Below are 24,305 nucleotides of genomic sequence, written 5' to 3'. Positions count from 1 at the left end.
TGAAAATTGATTTAGCAGTTTTACATGTATGAAACATTTACATCTGAAAAGATTTTTACATGTGTTTTTTACATGTCTTTTTACATGTGTTTTTTACATGTCTTTTTACATGTGTTTTACTTTTACATGTGGAATTGCAAGATCACATATGGGGGTTAAATAATGTTATCCTCCTCACATGTGAAAAGTTGGGGTTAACATGTGGCAGTAGCAATGTTTCCACATGTGGAATTGCAAATTCTATTATGGCATTCTGTACTTTGCCTACCTGAGTATAACAATAATTCAAATGATAATTTCTTATTTTGAGCTGTCCACTCCATTATTATTGTAGTCCTCCATGGTGTTGCATTGATATACATGCATCTTAGCGCTACCACTAGGGGTTGGCATTCGGAGTGTTACTGCTGCAGGCACATGTCTCTCTTCATATGTTGTTCTGTGACCATTGGAAAAGGCCCAGTGAAAAGAACAGAGAAGCTAGCTCTTATTTATTATCCTGTATTCCGATTTGTAAGCATGATCACGTTTTCAGAAATGTAGAGATAGCATGTTTAATTAAACTGTGATGAGTTTTCTGCTCATTTTTATGTATAATTTAAATACCGACACCAGTAGAAATCAAAAAGTTCTCAATTTCTCATTTTTCTTAACCTCTACAAAGAGACAATTTTGATTTGAACAAGACACTATTCTGAGATTGTGAATAATGAATATACATTGGAAGAGAAACCCTGTGAAAATAATCTTTCCGTGTCTCCTTATTTATCGCGTTTAACATGTTAAAATCAAAATCAGTATCTAATGGTCTAATAGCTGTCTTCTTCCATGGAAGAACAGGGTTCAAACCTCACTGGTACAAAAGCACACGTGAAACTTAGAATATCACATGTGAAATCATGTGTTTGAGTCAAACGTGTAAGAAAACCAAATGTTTTTCCCAATTTTTTTGTTATAAGGGATATGAGACACGTGCACTCAAACACGCGCAAACAAGCACACACACACTCGTATGCATACACACACACACACACACACACATCACAAATGCAAACTCGCACTGCAGCCTTCTATAGGTGGAGGAAAATAAGTTCTTGCCCCAAGAAATTATGGTTATCCTCCCATATAATGATATATTTGCATTATTCCATTCTCTCCAGCTATATCATCCTTTCTATTATGGCATGAATGTCTAAATAGAGTGAAAGTGACGGGAGAGGAGGAAGGAGGGGGAGTGAACCCATTTATGGCAGACATGATATTATATCATTCCTCTCTGCTTTGTTTCCACAATTCATATACAAATCTGTAAAAATAAACCCCCAAAAATCTGTAAACATAACTTATTCCTAGAACAAGAAATAAAAAACAGACTGTGATGATATTTCCAGGTTAAAAGTTGCGACCTTAACGCCTCACCCCTTAAATATTGATAGAGCCAGCGCTGCCGATTTAATGAACCCCAAAGTACTCCCAGCAGCTTTAATTTCAAATTAATTTAACACAGCTAATGATTCGCCCGACGACGGATACTTTTGAATAAATTACCATGCCTAAGGATTCTCTAATTATTCCAAAGTGAGTGGATTCATTAGCAATTGAAGCCGTCAGAGGCTGCAGGTCGGGATGAATCAGAAATAACAAATCTTCGAGGGAGCATATGCTGCGGTCGTAATCCTGACACGGGGGGGTGTCCCGCAACAATTAGCCGGTAATTGTACCTTAATGAAATGTTCTTGTTTGATAACCAGTTAATTATAGGAGACAATAACTCCCGAACCCCTCCTGACATCGACTGAGCGATTACCCCCCCCCCCCCCATCCCAACCCAAGCAGAAACAACCTGTGTGGGTACGAGGGGTGTCAGGGTTTGAGACAGGTTTAAGTCTAGCCGAGGCATTGATGGGATCACCTATAGCTAGCTGACTGATTCACACAGAGGGAGGGAGGGATGGAGGGAGGGAGTGGGGTAGAGGGAGGGAGAGGGAGAGAGAAATAGAAAGAGAGAGAAGGTGGAAAAGGGAGGGGGAATTGAAGGAGGTAGTGAAGGAGAGGGGAATAGAAGGAGGGGGAAAGAGAGGGAGATTGAAGGAGGTAGTGAAGGAGAGGGGAATAGAAGGAGGGGGAAAGAGAGGGAGATTGAAGGAGGTAGTGAAGGAGAGGGGAATAGAAGGAGGGGGAAAGAGAGGGAGATTGAAGGAGGTAGTGAAGGAGAGGGGAATAGAAGGAGGGGGAAAGAGAGGGAGATTGAAGGAGGTAGTGAAGGAGAGGGGAATAGAAGGAGGGGGAAAGAGAGGGAGATTGAAGGAGGTAGAGCGATCAAGAAATAATACGAGAGAAAGAGAGATAAAAAGAGGGAGATACAGAGAACCGTTTTGTTTGAAAGCTTGTTTTTTTTTTGCCAGAACGACAGTTTCCCTCTCTCTCTTATGACCTTTCACGGAATCACACTTACAACACAACAGACTCAATTAAATAAAGCTAAGTACTACTATCCCCTTTACAACTGTCTTTCCTTTATAGACGTAAAACTGGGGATTGATCTTAATCTAAACCACAAAAAGAAGAACATTTCATTCTGTATTTGGGGGGCGGCTCGAACACATTGTCACCTTGAGGAATAACAAAGGCAAATTCAATGATTGATCTGAGACAACAAAGCAGGGACCCCAGGGGTTTAAATACTCTATGTGAGAAAACAGCTGAAAACAGCTGAATAAAAGAGGCTACCAACATAAAAAACATGAAAAAAAACATGCCTCTAATACACTCAAGGACAACTTGGCAAAAATAAATCATGCAGTACAACAGAATTAAACATGAACCCGAACTCAAAGAAGTATATAGTTTATGATGTAAATCTGATACTTAATAAGATACAGTGCTGGTATCTTTTCATTTGAATAGGGAATTGCTTGTTTTCTAACACAGGTAATTGGAAACAGAGGGCATTCCTTTGTTAAAAAAAAAATGTCTGCGGCAAGAGAATGTGTTGACATTCTAGTTATACTGGCTCTGGAAGGTCAGTGACATTAAAGTACACCTCATCAGTACTGTAGAACTGACATGACAGCCAAACACTAAAAAAATGGCACTCATCAGTTTGAGAGGGGAGATAAAAATATTTTTTGAGGGGGAAGACTGAAAATGTCTGTTTTAAGTATAGAAATAAACAGTCTAGAACAGACATAGCTCTCAGTTTCATTTCCAAGGCCCTTCCAATATGGAGGCCTATTTTATTTGATACATTGTTGCTGATGAAAAAGTATTTTGAATAGAATTGATGATGTCATTCAGAGGAAGGTCATCCCCTGTGCATAATCTAGGTGTGTAAACATCTACTTTGTATCATGATGTATTGTCATCTTGAGTAGATTTTTGGCCTCTGCAGGCTAAAGAATGTGATTTAACACAAGAGCCCAACCAAAATCAAGTACAATTAGATGTAGAAGAACATCTCAAATTATAATGCAATGGTGGAGTTGCCCTTTAACAGTCATTTTTACAGATAGTCCTCCTGTGAAGGACAACCCCTATTCTATTTAATCTTTGTTTGGAGACAAAAATGACCTCAGAAAAATAATACAGGGTGTTGAACACAACATGTATGGTTGAAAGAGCCAGGACACCAGAGGGTTAAGAACCCAGCAAACAATAACATTTCAGGAACAGATGTCCTTGAGGCGGATTCAAGGACGAGGCAATTGCTAATCTTGTATTCTCAGCATGATCAAATCACCAGGCAACAGATATAAATAAAAGGACAGGAAATGAGGAATTCACATTCAAGGGTGTCAGGAGTGAAATGAAGATTCATGCTGAAGAGGGCCTAGTGAAGGAGGCAAAATTTTTACTGCAAATAAAAGCACAACCAGTCTCCAAAGTCCAGCTGTATAAAGTAGGTTTGGGGAAAAACACACTTATGGTGTGAGATACGGTGTGCGGTGGCAAACAGGCTGCACTTTGTCATAGAGACAGGTGCTTTTATTTGACACGCAATAGGCCCCTGCCCGACTGGATATTCTAAAAATATGAGTTTTGTCTGGGACCGGCATCATCAGACTGTCTCATTTTCCATTCATTTCAGCAAGTCATTTGTTACTATTGGCCCCTTTGACTGTTACTATTGGCCCCTTTGACTTTTTCCTCCAGGGTTGGAATGCAAAAATGAAAGCAAAGAAAATGTACAGAGAAGTTTTGTTTGAAAAACTTGACCTTCCTGTAACCCTATGGTTGTGAGTTTAATCAATACAGGGTAGTAGTTTCGCTGTAATTACACTACACATGCATTGCCATTGTAATCAATCTGTAATAATGACATTGACATTGAGTATGTACTTCATGAACCACCCATTGTTCCATCCATCATACCCACCGAATATTCCACAATTCAAAGATAGTTCAAAACAAGCTTTGATTTTGGAGTGAACTATGTACCAATATTTGTGACTACAAATTAGATGTATTTTTTCTTTGACATGTGCCTTTATTCTGCCTACTCCTCTATGGCCGTAACAAAACTAAGATGTGTTTGTTGTGTGTTTACCTATTGTTTTCTGTGATTACTGTGGGAATATGAAATGTCTTTCTTTTGACAGGAGTTTCTGTGGTCCTTCTGTTCTGACAGACGTGTGAGGTTGTGGTGGGAGATAACTGTTTACTTACATTTAACTACATTGTGATTATGGTAAATGCGCTGTTGCTTAGTTATACTGTAGGCCTCTATGGCTCTGGCTTGAACAAACCATCTGAAGTGAAGGTTGGCCTTGCCTGTACAGTACCTTTATGTTGTATGTTTTGTTGGACATTTAGACTTTGTTTGACTGATATGGATATACAGTACCTTCAGAAAGTATTCATACCATTTGACTTATTCCACATTTTGTTGTGTTACAGCCTGAATTCAAAATGGATTAAATAGATTGTTTATCTCTCACCCTTCTACACACAATACACTATAATGATTTAGCCAATTTATTCAAAATTTAATACTGAAATATCTCCTTTACATAAGTAGTCACACCCCTTTGCTATGACACTCCAAATTGAGCTCAGGTGCATCCAATTTCCTTTGATCATCCTTCGGATGTCACTAAACCTTGATTGGAGTCCACCTGTGGCCAATTCATTTTTGAAAGAAACATACCTGTCTATGTAAGGCCCCACTGTTGACAGTGCATGTCAGAGCAGAAACTATACCATGAAGTCCAAGGAACTGTCCGTAGATCTCCGAGATAGAATTGTGATGAGGATATAAAACTATTTGTAGAGTGTTAAAAGTTTCCAAGAGCACATCATTGGGAAATTGAAAAATGATGTACCCAGACTCTTCCTAGAGCTGGCCGTGCAACCAAACTAAGCAACTGTGCAAGAAGGACCTTGGTCAGGGAGGTGACCAAGAACCCAATGACCACTTTGACAGAACTACAGAGTTCCTTGGCTGAGATGAGAGAACCTGCCAGAGGGACAACAGTCTCTACAGCACTTCACCAATCTGGGCTTTATGGGAGGGTGGCCAGACGGAAGCCACTCCTGAGAAAAAGGAACATGGCAGCACGCATGGAATTTGCAAAAAGGCACGTGAAAGATTTAGAGCATAATGCAAAAGATTCTGTGGTCTCATGTGTCAAAAATTCAATTTTTTGGGCCTTCAAACAAAGTGCTTTGTCCGGAGAAAACCAGGCACAGCTCACCAGCCGTCTAACACCATCCCTAACATGAAGCATGATGGCAGCATCATGCTATGGGGATGCTTTTCAGCAGCAGGGATGGGGAGACTGGTAAAGATAGAGGGAACAATGAATGGAGCCAAATACAGGCAAATCCTTGATGAGAACCTTCTTCAGAGTTCACCTTAGACTGGGCAAAAATGTACATTCCAACAGGACAATTACCCCAAGCATACAGCCAATGCAATGCTGGAATGGCTTCAGAACAAGAATGTAAAAGTCCTTGAGTGGCCCACCCAAATCCCAGACTTGTATACATGTATATGGAAAGACTTGGAGATTGCTATTCATCACTGCTCCCCATCTAACTTAACAGAGCTTGAGAAAATCTGCAAGGAAGAATGGGAGAAAATCCCAAAATCCAGATGTGCAAAGCTGATACAGACACCCAACACGACTCAAAGCTGTAACCGCCGCCAAAGGTGCTTCTATGAAGTATTGACTCAGGGGTGTGAATACATACGTACATGAGATATTTCATTTTCAATACATTTGCTAAAATGTCTAGCAACATGTTTTCCCTTTGTCATTATGGGGTATTGTGTGCAGATGGCTGAGATGAAACAAGACAAAATGTGGAATAAGTCAAGGGGTATGAATACTTTCTGAAGCCACTGTATGTCTGTCAATGTTTTATAGAGATACAGTGAATTTTATTACATCAGGAATGTTATTATGCTCTAATTTTGAAATGTGACTCAATTCAGGATATGTATGTCATGACTTATGTCACAACTTAACAGGAGAGCCGTTTGAACGTAAAAAATGCGAGACGCGTCCATGCACAATGATGTATACAGGTAAGATAGTCTAGCATTAGCTAGCTAACATTATATTTTCAGATACTATTGGCTGGCTGGCTCCCTAGCTGACGTTATTATTAGTTTCCCAGAGCTGTGTGCTGTTCTAGTTAGAGCCTAATGTTAGCTAGCTAACATTGAACATGTTTGGTTAGCTCCCAGCACTGTGGCATTGTTGGCACTGTTTATTGTTTAACTAGCTAACGTTGGCTGGCTGGCTCGTTAGCTAACGTTATGTGACGTGTGTACAACATCCGTTGAAAATGGTCGGTGTCAGTAAACGTCTGCAAAAAAGTGGAATGAAATTGTTGCCAGCAGTACTGGTTAGGCTGTTTTCATGTTATCCAGAGGTAAACAAATCATCGGACAGAGTGTCAAGTGTGCGCTTCAAGAGCGAAACGAGATGGGTGGTGCTAGAGCTTAGGGTGAGGGTGTGAACGATGCTGAATAGGTGTAGACAAAGAAGAGCTCTTCCCTACTGTAGATAGCAAAACATTCAAAGGCGACTTTCTCAAAAGTGAGTTTACAAGTTGACTTTCAAAGCAAGTCCATGGAGAAGTCCATGGAGAAGAAGTCCATGGAGAACAAGAGCACCTCCTCCCAGCTGCCCACTGCACTGAGGCTAGGTAACACGGTCACCACCGATAAATCCATGGAGAACAAGAGCACCTCCTCCCAGCTGCCCACTGCACTGAGGCTAGGTAACACGGTCACCACCGATAAATCCATGGAGAACAAGAGCACCTCCTCCCAGCTGCCCACTGCACTGAGGCTAGGTAACACGGTCACCACCGATAAATCCATGGAGAACAAGAGCACCTCCTCCCAGCTGCCCACTGCACTGAGGCTAGGTAACACGGTCACCACCGATAATTCCATGGAGAACCACAAGCAAAGTCGTTGCAAAATAGCTTAAGGACAACAAAGTCAAGGTATTGGAGTGGCCATCACAAAGCCCTGACCTCAATCATATAGAAAATGTGTGGGCAGAACTGAAAAAGCGTGTGCGAGCAAGGAGGCCTTACAAACCTGACTCAGTTACACCAGCTCTGTCAGGAGGAATGGGCCAAAATTCACCCAACTTATTGTGGGAAGCTTGTGGAAGGCTACCCAAAATGTTTGATCCAAGATAAACAATTTAAAGGCAATGCTACCAAATACTAATTCAGTGTATGTAAACTTCTGACCAACTGTGAATGTGATGAAAGAAATAGAAGCTGAAATAAATCATTCTCTACTATTATTCTGACATTTTAAATTCTTACAATTAAGTGGTGATCCTAACTGACCTAAGACAGGGAATTTTTACTATGATTACATGTCAGGAATTGTGAAAAACGGAGTTTAAATATATTTGGCTAAGGTGTATGTAAACTTCTGACTTCAACTGTACCATTTTGTAGCTCTGAGTCTCTACTTTTATATAATATAAAAAACATAATTTCAAATGTTGCTACATAAGACTGAATTACAATACAATACAGGTTGTATAATTGTTTGTGTGTTATTAGCTTAAGCAGACAGTGTTTGTCTAGTGTTGTGAGATAGATGAAGATCATATCAAATGTTATGACCAATTTATGCATAAATCCCGGTAATTCCAAAGGGTTCACATACTTTTTCTTGCCACTGTATGTTGGTGTGTGTGTATACCCATGTATTTATTGGTATGTGTACCTGTTTTGCCTCCTCCCCCAGGCTATCCCACATGGAGGCCACTATCTTGGACACGTCCCCGAAGGTGGCGTTGGGGTTGGAGCCCTTAATGGCCGCCTGGGTGTCCCTGAAGAAGAGGGCGTAGGCTGACACAGGCTTGTTCGGCTCGTTGGGGTCCTTTTTCTTCTTCTTCTTCTGCGGTTTGGGCTTGGGCTTCATCATCTCCGAGGATGGCCGTTTCTCGCCCGTGATCTGGAAGACGATCAAAAAAACGACAACAGGGTTCTACTTTATTAATTTGTCCCTCATGTCTTTCTAACATTATTCGGAGATTGAACTTTGTAGTTCCTTACAATAAGACAATCGCTCACTCAAAGAGAATGTATTACACACAAGAAATGCAGTAAACTTCAACTGTTCCCTTTTGATAGGAGTAGTAGGCTATCAGACTTGGTGTGATGCCAATTGTTTCCGCCATTTTATATATACACTTCTTTACTACATGAGAAGATCAACAGCACACAGTGACTAGATGCTTTCCACTTCTCTACTTCACGTTCCAGTGCACAGGCTCCTTAGATTGGTAAAGTTTCACTGCCTCTCATAGACCAATGGACATAGTCAGTGTGCCAACTCATCCATGTCGATGCCCACCAGACAGCTAAAACAAGTTTGCATCCCCACCATCAAGAGATATGAGTTGCCAGTCAAGTGTAAGAATAGCTAGCGCCCTTGTTGCAAGTATGACTTACTAGGGTAATAGACAATAATGTTTAAGAACGTTTGCAGCGAAAAACAAAATAAAACTCAGTTTGACTTTAATGAAAGTGTGCATTTTTGCGATGAGCGTTTTTCGATGACAGCTTAATTGAATCAATCCCTAGTTATTGAGACATCCACAGTCAAATCAAAATGAAAACAAATATTTGCAGTGCATCATTTATTTTCATTTATAATTCTCATAAACATTCAATGTAACCATTTAAACCTGTTAACATCAATCAAACAACTTTGGGGCCTCCTGAGTGGCACTGCATCGCAGTGCTTGAGGTGTCACTACAGATCCGGGTTCGATCCCGTTGTGTCGCAGCCGGCCACAAATGGGACACCCATGAGAAGGCAAACAATTGGCCCAGCGTCGTCCGGGTTAGGGGAGGGTTTGGCCGGCAGGGATGTCCTTGTCCCATCACGCTCTAGCGACTCCTGTGGCAGGCTGGGCGCATGCATGCTGACACAGTCGCCAGATGCACAGTGTTTCCTCCGACATATTGGTGCGGCTGGCTCCCGGGTTAAGTGAGCAGTGTGTCAAGAAGCAGTGCGGCTTGGCAGGGTCGTGTTTCTGAAGACACATGGCTCTCGACCTGCGACTCTCCCGAGTCCGTACGGGAGTTGCAGCGATGGGAGAAGACAAATTATCAATTGGATATCACGAAAAACGGCTAAAAAGTACCAAAAAAACCACAATAAAAACACAACTTTGTTCAAATACATGTATTTAAAGTATGATACTATTAATACTCTCTTCTTTTGAATTGTACTCCATGAACAGAAACTGAGTCAGAATCATATGTCTGGTCTTATCTAATTTACTATTATCTATTCCGATTGAAGCTGCTTTGTCAGCAATACATCGTTTAAATTGTCAAAGATTATTTATCAAAACAAAACAATTGCAACATTTCTTCCAGGACTAAGTAAAACTGTACATTCCTCACATAGTTTCATTAAGATAATAGATTCCAACGTTTGTGCAATGGAGCAAAAACTATTCCAAATCACATCTGTTTGTACTAGCTTTGATGTGGATGTTGAATAAATTGGAGGGAGGCAAATGGAATTACATTCTGATAGGGGAGAGATAGTAATAGTTTTTTATTCATACATGGACAGTCATGCACAGCGGGGACTTGTATGGTGGAGAAAGTATTGTTTTTCAGAACATTTGCTACTTTAACCGTGCGCTTACAGATGCTGATAAATGTGCAACAAGACGATAGAAACCCCCGGATTCAATTATACATATTCATGTTCCTCTTTACCAATCCCCCAGGTAAAGGAAAAACAAATCCAGTGAGAGCCCTGATTGGTGAGTCATTTCTATATGCTTTGTTGTATGGATTTACATAAATTAAACGAATGCCACTTTAATGAGTATGTATTCCTGTTTCCTTGTTTCAAATGAAAGAGTTGTGCGTTTCTAATAGAGGAATTGAGGCACACGTATTCTCCTTCAAGCTTTCCTGTCCTTTTCAACACGTTTACCCCACAATGGAGAAACACATCTATTGATAGGTGTGTAGAGCCCTGGAAGACAGTGATATACAGTATAGAAGACTGCTGCTTCTAGTGATTTTGTTTGGTCATCACTATGTTGTCTCAAGTTCTGCATACGACATCTTATAGAGACGGCTTATATACGAAGACATCCAAATGCATTACTGTCGCCATTGCTGCAATATAATGAACTGAACACAGCTTCTGTAAATTAGGGCCGATCGAATAACAATAATACAAGATATGGAAACATTCATAAAGAATCAACAAGGGAATCTGACATTTGTTTCACAATTGTTTGAGGGGAAAACAACATAACTGTAAATGGTGTGAGAAGTTCTTTCCTTTCTTGACGTGACAATTAACAATATGCAAATTAAATTAATGAGATGACATGGTGATAATGGATTCTTAGCAAATCCCACATTACATGAACATTTCAAATGAAATAATTTAGACAGCAAGCAACAAAGGGAAAATAAAAAGGTGCATTGCTTTAATGCTGCAATATGTAACTTTTGGGGGGACGTGACCAAATTCACATAGAAATGTGAGTTTTGGATCCGCCATTCTCAAGTCTAAGAAGAAGTAGATCTGTTCGATGTGCTATATTTCTATGCTTCCCATGGTTAAGTTTAGTTTTTATGTCATTTAAGTTTTCTTTTTTTTGGTACACCTGCTTCAAACAACTGAAAATACAATAATATATGCTTCTTTTTTCACATAAACTTAAATTAGGCTAACTATGATAATTTTAGCAACCAGGAAATGGCAGAGCAATTTCTGCAGAATGCATCTTTAAATTTGAACCAGGATTCGAAGCCAATCTAAAAAATACAAGATGGTCTATTATTGGCATGTCCTAAGAAGGCAACCAAACAGATGAAACAAAGCAATCACCAATACCTATGAGATTGGAAATGTGTATGCTTGCATCGAGACACCACTGTGCTTAAAACCTCACAGAGTAGCTTGTTGCATAATTGCCATACATTCACTGTCATACTGCCATACATACTGTACACACATTACACAACGTAAGTCACGTTGATAAGAAATTATATGTAAAAAAGAAAATGTTCATTCCATCTGGCAACACCCAACAGGACCAACCCAAACACCCTAACTTTCCCTAAGTTCAGCGAAATCAAACAAGCATTGCCACATCAGTACCTTATGGTGGGAATCGATCTCCTCTTCCTGTGTAGAGCTCGAGGGAGAGGGTGTGGCTGATTTACTTCCGGGAGGTGAGGGAGAACCATGGGTAAGTGCACTCCGGCCAACCTGAGAGTTCAGTTGGGACATTGCGCTCATGGGGTGGTGGGACAGTATCCTAGGTGACCTGTTTATCAGATGGGGGTTGTGAAGGCTGAGGTCATAATGTGAGCCGTCGTGGCGAGTCATCTCCTGGATCTGGGTGAGAGAAGAAGACCAGCTTTACTACTTAACTTTACCAATTGTACATTCCCAATTTGCCCAAAAACTTGACGTCTTCGTTAATGAAGGCAAACGGTTGGCAGGATGTCAAAGAAAGGAAGTGTGCCCTTCCGGGTTCACTGGTCCCACTGTTCTACTTAGGACTGGTCGGAAGCAAACTTATCTTCATTCTCCTCGGTCACGACTGAAATACACACCATGCGTTCGTCCAATAACTTGGCATTATTCGGGCCATTTTTATCTGATTGAGCTTTGAGGCACAATTTGATGTGTTGAATTTCAATTGCAGTCCTCCAGTGCAAATGACCTTGAACAACATATAATTCATCACACCAATATTATTCAAAGACTGTATCTGTCCCTTTATCTTACTTGTGAATTCATGAAACTGTTTTTCTTTTATGGAGATCTGCACTGCCACCCGTGGACTTGTGTCAACACCCTCTGATGTCCCTGCCTGGAATTTACCATCCAAACCAATAGAATCCAAACCAGCTGAACCACTTGACTTTCAAAGCGAGGTGGGAGATGTCTTGCCGCTGTAGAGCATCATTAGGGCAACATTTACTAGATTGTTCACTAAGTACCAGGATGGTTCAGACTGAAAGCTATGTTTATGGAATAATAGCCTATAGACTAAAATGACTGTGGTTGGTCATTCAACGAGAAAAAAAGCTGTGGGCCAAGTTCATTGTTGGAAGTTAACGCATTAAAGGAGGATACACGCTTTCAACTGATTAAAGAGACAGTCCTCATAACCCCTTCTTATTAAAGTAACACTCTTAGTAGTCTAACAGATCTTCTAAAATAACAACATCAAAAGCATTAAAAAAAAACTCTATCAGGACATAGACGAGCCAAAGCAGGCCTTAATGCAAGCATAACTGAGGAATGTTTGGTAATTTACAGATCAGAAAGTGATGAACTAGCATTTATTAGTGCTGTTAAACATTCATGAGTTAAATAATACATTACACATTAGCGCTGTGCTAAAAAGATCAAATTACTGGAGCCCTAGCATTATGAGATCTTGACAAACACAAGTAGAGCCTCTGAGATGAAGGCTCTGCAGCTCTGTAATCATAATTGGCCCCAGTAGGTTGCCAAGAATAAAATGTACTGGTAATGTAATGTTGTAGAGAACTCTGGGCTGCTTTGAAAAACCGAAGAATATTTACAGGACATTAGATTTTTTTTTTTTGACTCGGCAGCTGCTAACAAAAGGCTGCCTGAACAAAGACATTCCCTTTGCATTTAAAATAACCATGCTCTAACCTCCCCCACCCAAAACAGAACCTCCCAACCTCAAATCATAATTTAAAACACCATCACTCCACTTCTCAAACATGGTGAAATAGCTTTAGCCCCCCCAACAAAAAAAAATCCATTATTTTTCCATTTTCGGCGGAGCTGCTCTTTAAGGGTCTTCACAAATCAAGAAGCATTGAAAAACCAATTAATCAAACACGAATGGCCTATCATGGCTACAGCAGACCTATTTCCATAGCAACAGCCTCTGGGTGAAATCGTCACCCTTTTAATCTGAGCAAACTATGTTTCATATAAACATAAAAAAGGGACAAGTAAAGCAGAAGAGTAGCAGTGTGGCAAGGTAGAGGGGTTCTCAGTAGTTCCAATTGGGATATATCTGTTTTTATAGAACAGTGGAGGAGTTATTGGGACAAAAGGAATTACCCATCTAATCCATATTGTTAAAGGAGCAAGGGGGAGAGGGTCTATAGCGGACTCCTATCAATCATGTTCGTTTCTCTTTCAACCGAAACGTGAATAATTCATAATATTTGTTTAGAATCAAGTATAGATACATTCTGCCACTATTCATATACTAAATCATGCTTCATAGCATTAGCTTCAATTGTTGTTCCTTTTTCATTAAAGCTAAGTGCTCAAATGTAAAATATGGGGCACAATATCCAGATAGCAATATTAAAACACATACATGATACAATCGTATAAACGAATCCCCTGTTTTGACTAGTTGATCAATCAAATGGAAAGCAAGACATGTCAGGAGGTTTGTACTGTGAATATATTCTACATATCTACAGTGCCTTGCAAAAGTATTCACCCCCCTTGGAGTTTTTCCTATTTTGATGCATTTACAACCTGTAATTTAAATGGATTTTTATTTGGATTTCATGTACTGGACATACACAAAATAGTCCATTTTTTTTTGTTAAGCGTAGAAGTGGTATGTGTATAGGTATTCAGCCCTTTTGCTATGAAGCCCCTAAATAATATCTAGTGCAACCCATTACTTTCAAATGTCACGTAATTAGTTAAATAAAGTCCACCGGTGGGGCATTCTAAGTGTCACATGATCTGTCACTTGATCTCAGTATATATACACCTATTCTGAAAGGCCCTAGAGTCTGCAACACCACTAAGCAAGGAGTACCACCAAGCAAGCGGCACTATGAAGACCAAGGAGCTCTCCAAACAGGTCAGGGACAAAGTTGTGGAGAAGTACAGATCAGGGTTGGGTTATAAAAACATATCTGAAACTTTGAACATCCACCAGAGCAAGATTAAATCCATTATTTAAAAATGGAAAGAATATGACACCACAACAAACATGCCAAGAGAGGGCAACCCACCAAAGCTCACGGACCAGGCAAGGAGGACATTAATCAGAGAGGCAACAAAGAGACCAAAGATAACCCTGAAGGAGCTGCAAAGCTCCACAGCGGAGATTGGAGTATCTGTCCATAGGACCACTTTAAGCCGCTTTACGGAAGAGTAGCCAGAAAAAAATAAGCAAACATGTTTGGTGTTCACCAAAAGGCATGTGGGAGACTCCCCAAACATATGGAAGAAGGTACTCTGGTCAGATGATACTAAAATTGAGCTTATAGGCCATCAAGGAAAACGCTATGTCTGGCGCAAACCCAACACCTCTCATCACCCCGAGGATACCATCCCCACAGTGCAGCATGGTGGTGGCAACACCATGCTGTGGGGATGTTTTTCATCGGCAGGGACTGGGAAACTGGTCAGAATAGAAGGAATGATGGATGGCTCTAAATACAGGGACATTCTTGAGGGAAACCTGTTCCAGAGATTTGAGACTGGGACGGAGGTTCACCCTCCAGCAGGCATACTGCTAAAGCAACACTCGAGTGGTTTAAGTTGAAACATTTAAATGTCTTGGAATGGCCTAGTCAAAGCCCAGGCCTCAATCCAATTGAGAATCTGTGGTATGACTTAAAGATTGCTGTACACCAGCAGAACCCATCCAACTTGAAGGAGCTGGAGCAGTTTTGCCTTGAAGAATGGGCAAAAATCCCAGTGGTTAGATGTGCCAAGCTTATAGAGACATACTCCAAGAGACTTGCAGCCGTAATTGCTGCAAAAGGTGGCTCTACAAAGTATTGACTTTATGCACGCTCAAGTTTTCAGTTTTTTGTCTTATTTCTTGTTTGTTTCACAATAAAAATATTTTGCATTTTCAAAGTGGTAGGCATGTTGTGTAAATCAAATGATACAAATGCCCCAAAAACCTATTTTAATTCCAGGGTGTAAGGCAAACAAAATAGGAAAAATGCCAAGGGGGGTGAATACTTTCGCAAGCCACTGTAGACTTAAAATTCCTCATTACCAAAACATAATCTCTTCTCTTCATATATTGCAAATAAATAGTTGTGAGAAATTAGTTAAATTAATGTACAAAGGTTAATTGACTAGACCTTGCACTAGGATAAAATGTGAGCAAATATACTCCATCTATTCAACAGTGCAATCTCAAAAACAACACCAACAGAAGAAAATATAAATTATGGGAGCAAAGGTACACTGCAGAAGTAAACAGCAGAAGCATTGTGCCCATTGCAGCTGATAGATTTCATTTATTTGTAGGATACTCATTCAAGGTTTTTTCTTTCTTTTTACTATTTTCTACATTGTAGAATAATAGTGAAGGCATCAAACCTATGAAATAACACATATGGAATCATGTAGTAACCAAAGAAAAAGTGTTAAACAAATTGAATATATTTTAGATTTTAGTAGCCACCCTTTCCCTTGATAACAGCTTTGCACACTCTGGCATTCTCTCATCCAGCTTCATGAGGAATCCTTTCCAAACAGTTTGAAGGAGTTCCCACATATGCTGAGCACTTGTTGGCTGCTTTTCCTTCACTCTGCGGTTCAACTCATCCCAAACCATCTCAATTGGGTTGAGGTCGGGTGATTGTGGAGGGCAGGTCCTCTGATGCAGCACTACATCACTCTCCTTCTTGGTCAAATAGCCCTTACACACATGTTAATTGAAATGCATTCCAGGTGACTACCTCATGAAGCTGGCTGAGAGAATGCCAAGAGTGTGCAAAGTTGTCATCAAGGCAAAGGGTGTCTACTTTGAAGAATCTCAAATTTAAAATATATTTTGATTTGATTAACACTTTTTTTGGTTTCTAGATGATTCCATATGTGTTATTTCATAATTTTGATGTCTTCACTATTATTCTACAATGAAAAATAGTAAAAAATAATGAAAAACCCTTGAATGAGTAGGTGTGTCCAAACTTTTGACTGGAACTGTAGTTTAATTGACACATTATAAATTCATTAAGGTCGAGTACATGATGCCTCTAGTAACTAGTTTTACCACTACAACAAAAATGCATATTGCAAGCAAATAATACATGAATACAAAACACTCAAACTGTTCATGTAGAAACCCTATTCTTGCAAATCATCACGATTCCAAGTCACATAATCACACTTCCAACAGTTGTCGAACCAAATCGTTATCCTACAGGGCCTTTTATTATGTTTTGGAGTGCTTTCTGTTCACCCTTTCACCTCGAGAGAGAATCAGAGAGAGTGAGAAGGTATCATGTTGCACCATCAGTCACCCTAAGCTAAATAAAGCAGGTGGGTGACGGCTGTACAAACATTATGAAAGAATCTCACAAAGGTTGCTCGTTGCCATAGGTACAGTATGCTAATTCATAAACGGTGTCATCTCTGGACGTGGGGGGAAGTGCTGTCTGGGTAACAGGCTTTATTTGGCCATTACTGTCTGGCTCGATCCCTCCCAGAACAGGCAGACAGACAACATGTTCTTTATTCTAATAGAGCAATGATGATGCAACTGGCGATTATGTAATAAATTAAATTGCAATTCGGCTGCTTCTCCATTGTCGAAGGGTTGACTTTTCTGAGAATATCACTTTATTGTTTGACGCTTCTGGGTTTAGAAGTCACACATTAACATGTAGCGGACAAGAGTTGGTTATGGTCACGTGAGGCGGTAGCTCCACCTACGACCTTCAAAACCAGTTTCTGCTCTTGGACCAAGTGGGAATTTCCTCTTGGTGTAATGGTCTAAGACGCTGGTCACCCCCCATTGTGGGAGATCCGGGTTCATATCCTGTGTGTTACTTTTTCACCCTACGTGGTGCGGTCTCTCATGGGGGAGGAGGTCAAAGGAGGGTGAATGTAGCAGACATGAACGAGTCATGTGACGAGGTAGCTCCGCCTGCGAACTTCAAAACCAGAATCTGCCCTCGGACCAAGAAGAAATCTCCTCTTGGTCTGATGGTCTAAGACATCGGTTGCTTCCAGAGGGAGAACTTGGGTTCATGCCTGGCGTGACACACACACAATTGGCTTGGTGACAGTTTGATATTGCAATTTCAAAGTCCAGATTGACCGCCCAGCCGACCCTAACCGTGATGCAAAGGCAGGATGAAACTTTGGGGCAAATCTGTTCCCCTCTCTCCACTGTAGTTGTGTTTGTATTCACATCTTGTACATCATAGTCAAATGGGAGTCAAATAACAAAGGCCTTCCAATTATGCGCAACACATTGTGTGCAAGCTGGTATATCAGAAAGCTATTGTTCTTCTGATCGTCTGACCTTACCTTTGAAATGGTTTCATCGCAGCTCGGATTGCCTGCACCATTTGATTTAGCTAAGGGATTAAACCAGCAACTGCAATGCCACAGTGAAGTGGACTAGAAAAGCTAGAGTTTCACAGAGAAAGAGAGCTAGACAGTATGGAGTGGACACCTCTAACATTTGTCCTAAACATGATTTCATATCGTTCAACTCAACTTCATATCACTTCTTATCTGTAGTTTTATTTAGGACCCAATGACTAGAGAGCTAGAGCTACACAAAGACGGAGAGCTACAGATGAGGTTGGAAGTTATATACACGTTTTTCAATCACTCCACAAATTTCTTGTTAACAAACTATAGTTTTGGCAAGTCGGATAGACAAGTCATTTTTCCAACAATTGTTTACAGACAGATTATTTAACTTATAATGCACTGTATCACAATTCCAGTGGGTCAGAAGTTTACATACACTAAGTTGACTGAGCTTTTAAACAGCTTGGAAAATTCCAGAAAATGATATCATGGCTTTAGAAGCTTCTGATAGGCTGATTGACATCCTTTGAGTCAATTGGAGGTGTACCTGTGGATGTATTTCAATGTCTACGTTCAAACTCAGTGCCTCTTTGCTTGACATCATGGGAAAATCAAAATAAATCAGCCAAGACCTCCACAAGTCTGGTTCATCCTTGGGAGCAATTTCCAAACACCTGAAGGTATCTGTACAAACAATAGTACGCAAGTACAAACACCATGGGCCCACGCAGCCATCGTACCACTCAGGAAGGAGACCCTTTCTGAACGTACTTTGGTGAGAAAAGTGCAAATCAATCCCAGAACTACGGCAAAGGACCTTGTGAAAATGCTGGAGGAAACAGGTACAAAAGTATTTATATCCACAGTAAAACAAGTCTTATATCGACATAACCTGAAAGGCCGATCAGCAAGGAAGAAGCCACTGCTCTAAAACCGCAATAAAAAAAGCCAGACTACGGTTTGCAACTGCACAGAGATAGTACTTTTTGGAGAAATGTCCTCTGGTCTGATGAAACAAAAATAGAACTGTTTGGCCATAATGACCATCATTATGTCTCGAGGAAAAAGGGGGAGGCATGCAAGCCGAAGAACATCATCCCAACCGTGAAGCATGGGGGTGGCAGCTTCATGTTGTGGGGGTGCTTTGCTGCAGGAGGGACTGGTGCACTTCACAAAATAGATGGCATCATGAGGCAGGAAAATAATGTGGATATATTGAAGCAACATCTCAAGACATCAGTCAGGAAGTTAAAGCTTGGTCGCAAATGGGTCTTCCAAATGGACAATGACCACAAGCATACTTCCAAAGTTGTGGCAAAATGGCTTAAGGACAACAAAGTCAAGGTATTTGAGTGGCCATCACAAAGCCCTGACCTCAATCATATAGAAATCTTGTGGGCAGAAATGAAAAAGCGTGTGCGAGCAAGGAGGCCTACAAACCTGACTCAATTACACCAGCTCTGTCAGGAGGAATGGGCCAAAATTCACCCAACTTATTGTGGTAAGCTTGTGGAAGGCTACCCGAAATGTTTGACCCAATTTAAACAATTGAAAGGCAATGCTACCAAAAACGAATTGAGTGTATGTAAACTTCTGACCCACTTGGAATGTGATGAAAGAAATAAAAGCTGAAATAAATAATTCTCTCTACTATTATTCTGACATTTCACATTCTTAAAATAAAGTGGTGATCCTAACTGACCTAAAACATGGAATTTTTACTAGGATTAAATGTCAGGAATTGTGAAAAACTGAGTTTAAATGTATTTGGCTTAGGTGTATGTAAACCCCCGACTTCAACTGTAAACACTATTGAGCGAATACTTCTACTTTTGTACTTTCATATTATGATTTCATATCATGATTTCATATCATTATAATGTTACCACTTCATATCAACTGCTTTATTTAGGTCCCAATGCATTACAAGGTTTCATGGCTCTAGGTCCGTAATAGAGCAACATTGACCCAACCACCATTATGCATGGGCTTTTTGCTCGCTGTAGTATTGCATTGGAATTGTAGTATGCATCACCATACATAGCATTGTCATGTAGATTGACAAAGAGCGAGAACCAAGTGGAAGATGGTTTCAATGGCTCACTTTGGCTGATGAGAGTATTTTCATATAATGTACTTACACACTGTAACAGCGTTTGTTTGCCGTACTTTTGAGCTAAAGCCTTTGTGATAGAATAAAAACAATGATTTAGGATCAAAATGGTCCAAGATCAACATTATTGCTGTAACAAGGGGATAGATAAAACAAGGGCAAAATCTGACAAATATTGGGACGTAATTGCATATTATAATATCCTTTAGAAATATTTATCAATCAGCCTTAAAAAGGGATGGAATTAATAAAATACATATTCTATTATAATTAGCATAATCTACTTTGAGGTTTTGTGTCTACCTCCATTTTCTCTGAGGACCAAGCAATCAAGAATCTAGATGCAAGGTATTATTCAAAATGGGTGTCCAGAAGTTTTCAGGTCAATACATCAACAAAACAATGTTTGATTTGTGAAACAAAAACAAGTCTTCACACATTCAAATCACACAAGCTTCACCGCCGCACACTGCCCACTCAGCTTTTGATTGAATAGTGCCCGTACTTGCCTGCTTAGCGCTCCTATCCCTGGCAGTGTTGGGAGAAACCCAGGTTTACTAAGCCTTCCTCCTTCAACCCCCCAATTCACACCTTCCCTGATTGGAGCCATCTTGTTTGAGAGTGATGGCTCACTCACACAGGTTCACAGTTGCTATTGTAAAATCATTGAGCGTTTAATTGAAACAAATTACTATAATAATATAACATTATCCTTGCAGGCGCCCAGCCGTGACAGCTTTAATTAGGGCTGTGTTCGAGACTGATCCTTCAAAAGCAACGGTAAACATGCCTTAGGTAATAGGGGAGCCAATCAGCCAGCTAGCTACCGGGCCCTCATACTGCCTACTGCCCGGCCCTCATACTGCCTACTGCCCGGCCCTCATACTGCCTACTGCCCGGTCCTCATACTGCCTACTGCCGGGTCCTCATACTGCCTACTGCCCGGCCCTCATACTGCCTACTGCCCGGCCCTCATACTGCCTACTGCCCGGCCCTCATACTGCCTACTGCCCGGCCCTCATGTTCCCTTGGGAGACCCAGGTTCTAATCCCGATAGTTTCAAAAGCACACATGTGAGACTTATATCATGTTAAATGTTGGGAAACCAACGTGTCTGAGTCATGTGAAAAGTCCATGTAAAACTTCACGTGCCTGAAAACCACGTGTCTGTTTATCCCACGTCACACTTATCACGCGATTTATTCATGTGATTTTTTTTTGTTGAAATGTCACACGTGTCCGAAAACCACGTGACTGACTCGTGCAAATTTCACATGTAAACATTTACAATAAGCTGTGTACGAATACCACGTGTTCTTTTCACGTGAGTTTTTTTCATTTGGTTTTCAAGGGAGGGATGCAAAGTAATAAGGTAGGCAGAAGATGCCTTGGATGCTGCTCGCAAAGGAAAAGACAGGATTGGCTTGTGATAATGAAAGTAATGAAAGTATCCCAGGTATTGGATACAGGGTATCCTGTATATTTAGGACATGAAGCGGATAATTCCCAAGGTGGGTTATCATCATTCTACACAGCGAGGAAAATTCTGTTTATTTCTATGGTAGTTCTTTGTCAATGAATTCATAATTGGCTGTACATTTGGATATAATTCACCCCATTAACATGGCCTAGGTCACTTGCACTTGCTAAGCAACAACTGAACAAGCAACTTCTGATCACTCCAACTTGATCCTGAATCAAAGATGACAAGAACAAAAAATATATACAAATCTCTTGAACATACTGTACTTCCTTCACTTCCTTTGGCTGAGAAACGGCAAACGCTCCTCAAATGAGCCGTATCAAAAAGTAATTACACATAGCTACACACGCAAAGTTCAGTTCCAATGTGTCCAAACATTCCAAGTGTCCCTTTTTTTCATTCTGTCAATGTACACGCCAGAGTGGCAAGGTTCTCGAGAGACTTTAAAGACCACGTGGTTGTTTTTTCTGTCAGGAGCTGTACAGTGTACACTAACCTGGCACTCAATATGGAGGCATGGAATTAGCCTTGCGTTGAGCAAGTATGTTTCTCTCATCAGCACAGATTTAAACACACCTGATCCATACTATAGTAGGACTGTAAGCCACTAAGTCTCTCTTTGAAGATATGCTGAGACAGAGTCACTAATAAGGCAATGATGGGTGCAAGCACATTTCCCAAAGCTTGGCTGCACTACAACAGTAATGTGCCAGTGCCGTTAAACAGAACAGGAACAAATTGGAGTGCTTCAGGTACCATGAAACAGAGGGTTGCTATCCTATCACATATGACTGAATAGTGACTACTAACCACCAACCACCTTTTCAAAATGGAGACTTGAAAATTGTGATGTGCAGATGTGAAATGTCGTAGTGTCCCCTTCGGCGTTATCCTCCGTGTTCCTCATTTCATGTAATGTCAGCGGCCCCCTTTTCTCTTCCCCTTCCCCCCTTTTCTATCTCTCTCAAAGCACCTCATCACACAACTGTCTCCCACCTTCACAAAGGGAGAGTATCTGAGCAAACGTCTCGTCTGACATGTTAGAGACGATTGTGAGGAGCTGTGGGGACCCACGGTACCGACAGTAAGACAGAGCCTGCCTCCCAAATGGCACCATATTCCCAACTAAATGCACTAGTGCCATAGGGCTCTGGTCAAAAGTAGTGCACTATGTAGGGAACAGGGTGCCATTTGGGACGCAACCTATGAGCCGCTCTGCTTCTTCTAATGAGAGCACAGTCAAATATGTCTCCCATTCCCTTCCTCGCCTCGCACTCGCACACAGTATGCGCACACACACTCACACGCATACATACACACGCATGGGCACGTAAGGTTCTCACACTGCGGGGAGTCTCGGCAACAATTAAGTTAACCAGGAGGTGATTTGCGAGAGTGTTAACTCCTCACACACACTGTCTTCACATGTTCTTGACAGGGGCCTTCTTCACCTACTGCACATGTGGACCTCCAAAGAGCATACTGCAGAAATAACATACAAATGAGTAGCTGACATACAGTATGTCTGAATACCATAATGGCATAATACAGTCGAGGGGAATCATTTGAATAGGCTAATCTTACAGTGCAATGTCAAGGGTATAGCTGAGAGAGCGCCAGCATTTTGGAACGGCCCATTATTACAGTTGCACATCCTAATAGTCAAAGTACTGTACACTGGAGAGGACAATAGTCTGTGGGGGAAGCTGCGATCATATGGGATCTTCTCCAATAGCCAACAGGACCGAATATTCCTCCAAGTAGGATGGCGAAGATATGGCACCGAGCAATATGGACACGATTTCATGCAATGATAAGCTGCAGTAGGGGCCTGTGGCTAAATGTAATATGAAATATCACAGGACTGCGTCCATCATCTGCTGCAGCTGAGTCTTGTTTGGTGACCTCTTTGGCTACGTCTCAAATGGCACCCTATTCCCTATTTAGTGCACTACTTTTGACCAGGGCCCACAGTGCTCTGGTTCCAAAGTAGTGCACTAAATAGGGAATATTTGGGATGTAATGATTATTATTTTTCACACAATGAGTCTTCAATACCTCTCATATCGGCAACTTGAGTGATGAGCATAAACATGATGATATGTAAACACAATATCTACCTGTACTTAGAAATGGAAAGCTTTCAATTAGTTTATTTGTTTCCACTTCCACTCTGCTGCAATGACCTCTAACCATGCTGATATGATACAGTGGAGTGAGTGGGCTGTAGGCACTCAGACAACAGACGGAGTGGTATACAATGAAGTCAACCAATGGAAATGTAATTGATATTAACCTATTAAAAGATGCACTATGCAGAAATCACTTGGCCATTTCCTGGTTGCTAAAATTCTAATAGTTTGCTTAATTTGAGTTCACCTGACAAAACAAGCAAGTATAGTGTAGAGAATCATTGCACCATCTAAACCGCTGTGAAAAATATTTTCCATAACCAAAAATATTGTATTTTCAGCTTTTTGAAGCTGGTGTACAAAACCGAAAGTGAAAGAGGCAAAAACAGAACTTAAAAACAAGAAGCATAGAAATGGTGCACATCGAAAATATTTACCGCTTCTTAGACTTGCTTTTAATGAGAATTACAGATCTATAAAACAAGTTTCTATGTAAATTTAGTTGGGTCGCCCAAAAAGTTACATATTGCAGCTTTAAATCAAAGAATTGAAATCAACCTATTGAATCAACCTATTGAAAAATGTATGAACACCCATAGGTCTGAAATGTGAAATGTCTGAAATGCAATGGAGCTGGCCAATGTTAAAACATAACACTATTTCCGAGGGTGTGCATGAAAAGGAAATGAAATCCATACCTTATCCCTTGATTAGCTTAATCCTAAGGCTAATTGACTTTATCAGAAAGAAGACAAAGATGAGTTCTAGTCGTCTAGCAGC

At 40.7% G+C, this 24,305-nt stretch overlaps 1 protein-coding gene across 6 annotated transcripts in view; it reads right to left on the bottom strand.

Moving 5' to 3' along the window:
* Nucleotides 1–24,305, bottom strand: part of tox2 (TOX high mobility group box family member 2) — a 136,465-nt gene that overhangs the window by 14,835 nt on the left and 97,325 nt on the right. For 4 of the 6 annotated variants that reach the window (XM_020483857.2, XM_020483847.2, XM_020483863.2 and 1 more), the window contains 2 exons: nt 11,633–11,872; nt 8,207–8,437 (listed from right to left, as the gene is read on the bottom strand). In XM_020483857.2, the coding sequence (XP_020339446.1) occupies nt 8,207–8,437; nt 11,633–11,872 (471 nt within the window). The remainder of the gene's footprint in view (nt 1–8,206; nt 8,438–11,632; nt 11,873–24,305) is intronic. The other 2 variants (XM_020483878.2, XM_031826943.1) reach the window with 1 other exon arrangement.

This window comes from Oncorhynchus kisutch, linkage group LG1 (assembly GCF_002021735.2).
Source record: "Oncorhynchus kisutch isolate 150728-3 linkage group LG1, Okis_V2, whole genome shotgun sequence".
NCBI lineage: Eukaryota > Metazoa > Chordata > Actinopteri > Salmoniformes > Salmonidae > Oncorhynchus > Oncorhynchus kisutch.
This window is presented reverse-complemented; position numbering and strand designations above follow the sequence as displayed.